This window comes from Rosa chinensis, chromosome 1, assembly GCF_002994745.2.
Source record: "Rosa chinensis cultivar Old Blush chromosome 1, RchiOBHm-V2, whole genome shotgun sequence".
NCBI classification, from domain to species: domain Eukaryota; kingdom Viridiplantae; phylum Streptophyta; class Magnoliopsida; order Rosales; family Rosaceae; genus Rosa; species Rosa chinensis.
Window position 1 is genome coordinate 63,047,708 of NC_037088.1, and position 9,197 is coordinate 63,056,904.

At 37.0% G+C, this 9,197-nt stretch overlaps 1 protein-coding gene across 1 annotated transcript; it reads left to right on the top strand.

Moving 5' to 3' along the window:
• Positions 1 to 960: 960 nt before the first annotated feature.
• LOC112183738 (cytochrome P450 704C1) lies at positions 961 to 4,112 on the top strand. Its single transcript, XM_024322077.2, has 6 exons — positions 961 to 1,381; positions 1,463 to 1,678; positions 2,599 to 2,889; positions 2,985 to 3,305; positions 3,436 to 3,639; positions 3,765 to 4,112. The coding sequence occupies exons 1-6, from the start codon at positions 1,091 to 1,093 to the stop codon at positions 3,960 to 3,962; spliced, it is 1,521 nt and encodes a 506-aa protein (XP_024177845.1). The 5' UTR covers positions 961 to 1,090; the 3' UTR covers positions 3,963 to 4,112.
• Positions 4,113 to 9,197: the final 5,085 nt, after the last annotated feature.

The window sequence follows — 9,197 nt, forward strand, 5'->3', positions numbered from 1 at the left end:
ACCTTAAGCCATGGGAAGGATAAAATTTCAGTCACATGATGAACTGAGGATGAAGTAGGAGAGCCACGGAGATATCTGGTTCGACGAAAATGGTCTCTTATCAGCAGGAAAGCCCTTTAAAATTTATAGCCTTCAAGGTAAGGATAAACAAGAACAGTAACGTCTATAGCTCCCACGATAGTAATAGAAAGAAATGTAAACTTGTTTATTTGCCGGAGAAAAGAGTTCGTCTATGACAAGTTTCTTGTAATAGGAAGTTTGATGATCTTCTCTAGTGTGGTTTTAGGTAACTACATATTCAAGATGAGTAATGAGAATACTGTGGTCCATTACAGGTCCATGATCACCCTACATATTGAAGTCTTCACATGGGTGCTGGTTGGGACCTGTAATAAAATTTATGTTTGTATTATTACATAACAGCTTATACAAGTACAGAAACCTTGTGTGTAAGAAATATCTGACAAAACAGCTAATAAACTTCTGACAACTCATAAAAACAGTAATGATTGTTGGCCTTGACAATTGTCGAAATCCTCCGTGCTTTGAAATTAACGAAATCCTTGTGTGCTAGTTATAACTTATAACATTTGTGATATACACGCCAAAGCTTGAAGAAACAATGGAAGAAAATAAAATCATCGATGAAAGGAAGAGGGGATCAAACGTATAAGCAGTAAGAGAGCGGGGGGGGAGGATCATCTAATTTGGTAATCTTGAGTTGTCTTTGAAGGATCATCTAATTTGGTAATCTTGAGTTGGTTGAATAAATAGTGAACTGTTTATCTAGACAGAATGTCATTAGCTTCACTATGTCACATCAATGAGAAGTGAAGCCCCATTGCCATGATACAGTATGTGCGATGGAAAATTGGCCAGCCTGTCATTTCTTCCAATCTCCTACCAAACACCAATAATTTATTGGAGTGGAGCCTATTTGTTGTGTTGTCTGTTCAAATTAGGATAGTTGGATGGTGGGAGATAGTCTCCAACAACGCAAAGATCTCTTGCTCTGCAAGCTTGCAACATATAAACAGTCCCCTGAACCCAAGTGTACTATAATCTAATCATCATAAGGATACAAGCTGTCATGGATTTTGCTTCCACTGCCGTAGCATTAAGTTTCATATTAGTTTTAGCTATATATCTGGTTAGACTCCATGGCGGAAGATTACGTGATAAAAAAAAGAGATACCATCCTGTTGCTGGAACTGTAGTGCACCAACTGATCAACTTCCCCAGGCTGCACCATTACTTGACTGAGCTTGCATGCAAATACAAAACTTACAGGATGCTCGACTTATTCAAAGGTGTGGTTTACACAGCAGATCCTGCAAATGTGGAATATGTGCTCAAAACAAACTTCGCTAATTATGGCAAGGTATGTATGAAGAATAGTTGTAATGTAAATAGTAGATTATGTGGCATTTAAGTTATTTATAGTTCTAACCTGCTGCTGCAGGGGTCGTACCTGTACGACATTTTGTCAGATGGACTAGGCGATGGCATCTTTGCAGTGGATGGGCAAAAATGGCGGCATCAGAGGAAGGTGGCATGCTCTGAGTTCTCAATGAAAGCACTCAGAGACTACAGCAGTTTCGTCTTCAAAACCAATGCAGTTAAACTTGCTCACTTAATTGATGAAGCTGAAACCCGAAACCAAGCAATAGATATCCAAGTACGTTTGTAACATTTGACTTTGCAAGTTCACATGCTGTCACCTCATTAACGAATTTAATTACTCAAATAATTCAGGAAATATCGACTATAATATGTTAATATTTCTCATATATGTTATATTTTATTAAATATTTATCACTTTAATGACTTATTTTATCACTTCAACTCATATGGTAACTAGAAGAAAAAAAAAATTCTTCATTAAGATAATTAAGTCCTTGATCATTAGAGTAAACTAGGTTATTGTTTGAGTAATTTAACTTCTAAAAGTAGTAATTGTATGTGAATCATATGTTAACATATTGTAGATTTTCTTTTTTCTTTTCATTAATTATGTGGATTTCAGCTACATGAAAATTCTATAACATATTAATATATAACGTACATATAATTACTACTTTTAAGACTTAATTATTCAAACAAACACCTATTTTACTCTAATGAAAACTTACTTATCTTAGTAAAGACTTTTTCTTAGTTAGTACTTAGTACATGAGTCGTCGAAGTGAAAATATGAGTCCTCAAAGTGATAAATATTACATGACATATGACATGTATAAGAAATGTAACATACTATAGCATTACGCTTGGTTATATGAAACAAGACTTTTTCTTTGTTGAATAATACTACATGAATCAAATTTTAAGTACCATCTAAGAAGCAGTGATTACGTATTAGTTGATATGGCAAATGTCATATGTCACATCAGCTTTCACATAGAATAGTAACTAAAAAGATGGTTCACTGAGCATTGTCTTCATGGTTATCACAATAATATTCCATAGATAAAAAAAGGTAAAAAGTTTAATAATATTTGTATGTGAAACATGCGAAGACTTGAAAAGGATTATGCTTTTGTATATGAAAGGTTTATGCTGTTATATATGTTTGAAATATATCTTGGTGTTTTGTGGAAGGATTTGTTTACGAAATCATCCTTGGATTCAATCATCAAGATTCTGCTTGGTGTCGACCTAGAGAGCATGAGTGGAACCAATGAAGAAGGTACCCTGTTTTCACATGCTTATTTGTCAGGAGAAGAAGCTATCCTGTATCGACTTATTGATATCTTCTGGAAGATCAAACGGTTCTTAAACATTGGTAAGGAAGCAGAGCTAAAGAAAAACATCAAAGTGGTCGATCAATTTTTGTATAAATTAATCAATAGCAAGATTGAAACTATCCATAATCCAGAAGACAACCCATCTGTAAGTTACTTTCCATGTAATCTGTTTATTCTATATTATAGATTGAACTAACTCGTTATTTTATCATTAATAATGTAAATGAGGATTAATGGCAGTTGAAGAAAAGAGACTTGGTTTCAAGGTTTTTGGAATTGAAGGAGACTAATCCGAAGTACTTGAGAGACATGGTCCTTTGTATTACTATTGCCGGACAAGAGACGACAGCTGGCACTCTTTCATGGTTTCTTTATATGATGTGCAAGCATCTTCATATACAAGAAAAGATTTCACAGGAAGTTAGAGAAGCAATAAATCTGAAAAATAATTCAAGTGTTGATGAGCTTGCAGCAAGCCTTACGGAGGAAGCCCTTAACAAAATGCAATATCTCCATGCGGCTTTAACTGAAACACTCAGACTCTATCCTTCGGTTCCAATGGTAAATAAATCTAATACGCATCAATCGAATGTCCAATCATACTTGCAAGGTTACAATTCCTCAAATTTCTCGATTGAATTACTTATTCTACTTATTAACAAGTTTTTTTGTGTGATGCTCCCATTCGTAGAATGCAAAGATGTGTTTTTCTGATGATACATGGCCAGATGGATTTAGTGTCAAAAAGGGGGACATGGTGGTATACCAACCTTATGCAATGGGAAGGATGAAATTTCTATGGGGAGATGATGCCGAAGAGTTTCGGCCAGAGAGATGGCTCAACGAAAATGGTCTTTTCCAGGATGAAAGCCCTTACAAATTCACAGCGTTCAGTGTAAGAACAGATATTGATATCACTCAAACACACACTACTAGCTGTTGCACATTTTGTTAAAACATAAAGAAAAAGAAGCTATATAATATATGTGATTTCTAATTAGATTTTGTGATCACACGCAGGCCGGTCCAAGAATTTGTATAGGAAAGGAACATTCTTATATGCAGATGAAGATCTTTTCTGCTGTGCTTTTAGGTAGCTATATATTCAAGCTAGCTGATGAGAAAAGAGTGATCACCTACAAGACCACAGTCAGCTTCCCAATTGATGGAGGCCTTCATGTGCATGCCTCCCCAAGATCAGGGCATGCAAGACCTTAAATCCCATGTTTTATAACTACATTGCATCCCTTGTCTTGTCTATGTTATCCTCTTAATTAGTAGTGTTCAAGTGCCTGATCATCTTCATACCGTGCCACTCCGTGCGATCGATCAATAAAAGCATTGTTTGATAACTTGATGAGAGAACTATTTATCTTTCGATTACCATAAGGGATATTATTGATATTTACTGCAAGGAGAGCAACACAGAGAAAACCTATAATATTTCATCTTCTTAGCATTAAAGCAAATCAGGAAAAACAAAACGCGAAAAAAAAAAATTTGAGAGTTGAGAATTAAGAATTACCAAAATTTGATAATCAAAGGCCAACCATTACATTCTCTGCTCCTGTCTCTCTTCTGCTGTTCAAAAAAAAAAAAGAAGTGGGGTGACTGGGGTCAATGGCCAACCTTTGTTTTTAGCTGATATACAGTGGGATTCTTCTTCTCAGTCCAGGGTTGGGCACGAGCTGGGCTCAACTTGTTTTTCATCAAGCACAAAACCGGTCTGTTTCAGTTTGGGCTCAAAATTCGGGATCTGGGGCCCAAAACCTAGTATAAATGTCTTTCACATATAAGAAATGTTGGACAGAAATTTCTGATCCAAATAGCTCAGAGTTGAGTTTAAGAGAAAATCCAGCCTCCCCTTCAAAACTAGGGCCATTTTAGCCCGAAAGCTCGGAAGACCAGCCCAACCCGTCACAACCCGACCAGTACGGCCCGGGCCCTAAATTTTTTTAGCTAGAAACGGTTCGGTTCGGGCCTGAAGTAGGTAAATACAGTCGGGGCCCGGGCCTTGTGTTTTCAGAAAGAAAAAGCCCGCCAGGCCCGTATATACCATTATTAAGTATTTATTGATTATTTTATTCTCTCCACGTGTCCTTAATCCTCATTCTTCTCTCCACGCGTCAAATACTTTCTCCTTTTCCGTCAGTTTTTTTCTTCTTCTTCTTCTTCTTCTTCTTCTTCTTCAATTTATCTCTTTCTCCACACGTCCTTATGTAGGGGTGGCATTTTCAGCCGAGTCAAACCAGCCAGCCGTGTTCGAGCCGAGCCAAAGAATTCGGTAGCCGAACTATCGGTACGGTATTACCGAGCCGAGATACAGATGACGGTACGGTATTGGTATTTATTTTTAGAAAAATACGGTATACCGTACCGAACCGTATATAATATATATTATTTATTTATTTATATATATTTTATATCTATTGATCTGAACCGTTGATTATTAATAGTTTTATTACATATTAAATTATAACCGTTGGATTAAACTAAAACCTGAGCTAACCTTAAGGGTGGATTCAGAAAGGATCATTCAGTCCCTCACAGCCTCACTCTCGAGTCTCTCTCAGACTCAAACCCTCTCGAGTCTCGTTGACTCGATCTCTCCTTCGAAACCCAAACTATCGAAAAATCAAACACAGAAAGTGTTAATCTGTTCATTCAAATCGTGTCTACGGCCGGTGAGCCTTCTCTTTTCGTTAATTTTTGTTAGAAGCTCTTGGATCATTCAGTCCCTCACAGCCTCGATTTCTAATGTTTTTGCTGTTTTGCATCTTGCATGCTGATGTTGAATCTGAAATGGATTCGATCTCTGTTGCCACTAATCTCAAGTGAAATTGAATCGGTCTCTTTCAAGTGGATCGATCTCTGTTGTTGTGAGTTCTGATCTCTGTTACTTTTTTTTTTTTGTCTGAATCGATCTCTGCAGGGTCTCTCAATTATGTGATGTTCTAGGTTTTCACGTTTTGGTGATTAACTAATTCTGGGCTTTGTTTTTTGTTTGGGTCTTTGCTTTTGGATATCAGGTCCCGATTGGCATTGCTTTTAGAGATTTGGAAAGCTAAAAGCTCATAATTATTATAGAGGTGAGGTTCAGTGTGTGACTTTGTAACTTTGTTTGATAATTGATTGTTTCTATCATTATAGAGATTGAATGTTGATATACTGATAGTCTATGACTTTGTTTATGGAGATCTTGAGATACAAGATGGCTAGGTTCAGTCTGTGACTTTGTAACATTGTTTGATAATTGATTGTTTCTGTTTCACCTCAAAGCAGTTCATTCTTGCTAGTCTATGGAGATGTTATTTTTGTTTGAATGTTTGATTAGGTTGCATTTTTTTGGTCCAGTTTTAATGTAATGTTTGATTAGGTTGTAATGTAATGATTATGTGGTCTAGTTTTAATTTGTAATGTTTCGTACTATTAATCAGGCATTTTCAAACTTAACAGTTCATGCTTCCATCATCATTGATCGAAGGTTAGTCAAACTAAGGATACTTTCCTTAGTTTTGGTTCTTTTTATCTTTGCATCTTGTTGATGTGAATTGACTAAATTGAGGGAATTCTGACATTCTGTAATCAGAAATCAGTCAATGACAAGTCTTTTGTGTTATTGTTTGTTCCAATATGTTTTTTTTTTTTAATGTGTCTCTTACTCTATTTTTTTTTTCCAATCTCAAGCATTGAAGGCTTCAAGCTCGAGCATAATAGGAGCATTGGAGCAAACGTTTGGAGCAAGAGGTCAGTTTATGTACCAAACTATGGAATTTTTGTTGAATTAGACCAATTAGTGAACAAATTTGTGAAGCTTTGATGCTATGTGAACTTGTGATGTGTGAACTGTTGTTGGGTTTTGTTAATTTTTGGTTTTTGTTTTCTTTCTTTTTCTGTAGCTATGGGTACACAAAGTGGAAATCTGAGTCAAACCAGTAGCTCAAGCCCTTCTATTAGTTCTGCCATGCATATAGAGTCTACTGCAGCTTTAGGTCAGTCCCCTTTAGGGCCACACACTCAAACACGCCCACCTTCAGCTGTTGGTTCAGGTTCTGGTGTTGAATCTGAACCTGGCAGTGACAACATACAACCCCCTGCTGTAATTGGGCAGAAAAGAAAAGAACCTGCTAACAAAAGTCCTCTTTGGGCACATTTTACTAGATGTAAACTCCCAAACTCAGACCAAATAGATACATGTTGGTGCACTTGTAACTATTGTAATGAGAAAGTCTTGTGTGATAGTAAAAAGAATGGGACAAGCTCAATGTGGTCACATACTAGGAAATGTGGCAGTCATCCATTATACGGAGAATCTGATCCCAAGCAGGCTAAGTTGAATAAGGATAATGTGAGTGGAGCTCCAACATACCATAAGTATAGCCGGAAGAGGTGTGATGATAAGTGCATAGATATGATTATCAAGGATGAACTTCCTTTTAGGCATGTAGAGAAAGAAGGATTTAAAGCTTTCTGTAAAGAATTGGAGCCATCTTGGCCAGGAATGAACAGAAAGCAGGTTGCTAAGGGTGTCTTAGATAGGTTTAATTTTGAAAAGGTTGTATTGTTGAGTCAATTAAGGGCAAATGAGACAAGGATCTCAATTACCACCGATACTTGGACATCGATCCAGAATATAAATTACTTGGTGTTAACTGCCCATTTTATGGACAGTGACTGGAAATTGCACAAAAGGATCATAAACTTTTGTACAATTACTAGTCATAAGGGAGAGGAGATTGGAAGGGTAGTAGAGCAGTGTTTGAGGCAGTGGGAGATCACTAAAGTGTTTACCATCACGGTAGACAATGCTAGCGCTAATGATGTAGCTGTGGCATACATGATGAGAAGGTTGAGGGGTTACAAGACTTTGATGTTTGGGGGGCAGTTTTTACATTTAAGATGTGCATGCCACATCATAAATTTAATAGTTAGGGATGGTTTGAAGGAGTTAGAAGCTGGGATTGCTGCTATATGGAACTGTGCTAAGTATGTTAGGAGTTCATCGCAAAGACTTGACAAGTTTAGGGAGTTTGCTGTTTTGGAACAATGCAGGGCAAATGCCAATGTTCCATTAGATGTAATCACAAGATGGAATAGCACATATCTCATGCATGAAGCTGCACTCAAGTATGAGACTGTGTTTGGAAGAATGGCTGAAGAAGATGGTCAGTTTAAAGCATATTTCGATGAAACTGACAAAAATGGTAGAACTAGGGCTGGACCCCCATCTAATGAGGACTGGAGGAATGCACAAGCCTTTTGCTTGTTCTTGAAGAAATTTTATGAAGCTACAGTTCGGCTTAGTGCTTGGAAAAAAATCACAGCAAGTATATTATTTGTTGAAATGATAACTTTGCAAACTGAGATTGACAAGGCCATGAATGCAGAAGATGAAGTTTTAAAGAGGGTTGCCACTTCAATGAAGACCAAGTTCAACAAATATTGGGGAAGCTTCGAATCGGTGAACAAGATAATCATGATAGCTAATGTTCTTGACCCAAGATACAAGCTACAGTGGGCAAAAGTAGCTATGGAAAAGGTCAATGCAAGCTATGAAACAATTAACTCAATACAAGGGGACTTGAAGAAAATATTGCTGAACATGTATGATGAATATAAGGGCAATGAAGGCAGCAACCAAACTGAACAAAGCATGGCAGAAGATTTTGGATTGGATGTGGATGACTTAGAGAACCTTGATGAAGTGAGTAGGCAAATAGCAAGGGAGAGGATGGCTGAGCAATCCCAATGCATAAGAAATGAAGTTGATCAATATTTATCGGATAGGTATGTGAGCCTCTTCGCAAAAAATTTTGAAATTCACAAGTGGTGGAAGGCCAATGAGCTAACCTATCCAGTCCTATCAAAGCTAGCAAAGGATATTTTTGCTATTCAATGCTCAACAGTGGCTTCGGAGAATGCATTCAGTTTAGGATCAAGAGTGGTGGATCCTTTTAGAGCTTCATTGACTCCAAAAATGGTGGAAGCCATTGTTTGCACTTCGGATTGGTTAAAATCTGATCCCCCAAACTTCTATAAAGATCCCACTGAAGATGATATTGAGATGTACCACAGTTTGGAGGAACTTGAGAGGGGTAAGCCACTGAGGTAGTGGATTTTCTTATTCATAACTAAGCAAGCATGATATTGTTATTAACCTCTTTTTTGTTCTTTTGCAGATAATGCTTTTAATCAAGGAATTGATGCATCAATTAACAGTACCACTTCTGTTCAAACTGATGTCTAGCACTCTAGCAGCCTACAGGTGCTTGTAAGGAATGCAGCTGTCTAATTCCATCTCTAACTAGCTTGTTTTAATTATTGTATGTTTGTGAAGTTAAAATAGTTGTTTGACTTGCTTCAAACCTATTCGAGATTATAACTTATAACTTATAAGTGATGCATGCAATCTTCTCTTAAGTGTTATTAGATTTTTGGTTCATTGCTGAGCTT

Coding starts and splice junctions, on each gene's coding strand:
- LOC112183738 (XM_024322077.2), top strand. CDS start 1,091: ATGGATTTTGCTTCCACTGCCGTAGCATTAAGTTTCATATTAGTTTTA. Junction 1,382..1,462: donor ACTTCGCTAATTATGGCAAG/GTATGTATGAAG, acceptor CTGCTGCTGCAG/GGGTCGTACCTGTACGACAT. Junction 3,640..3,764: donor ACAAATTCACAGCGTTCAGT/GTAAGAACAGAT, acceptor GATCACACGCAG/GCCGGTCCAAGAATTTGTAT.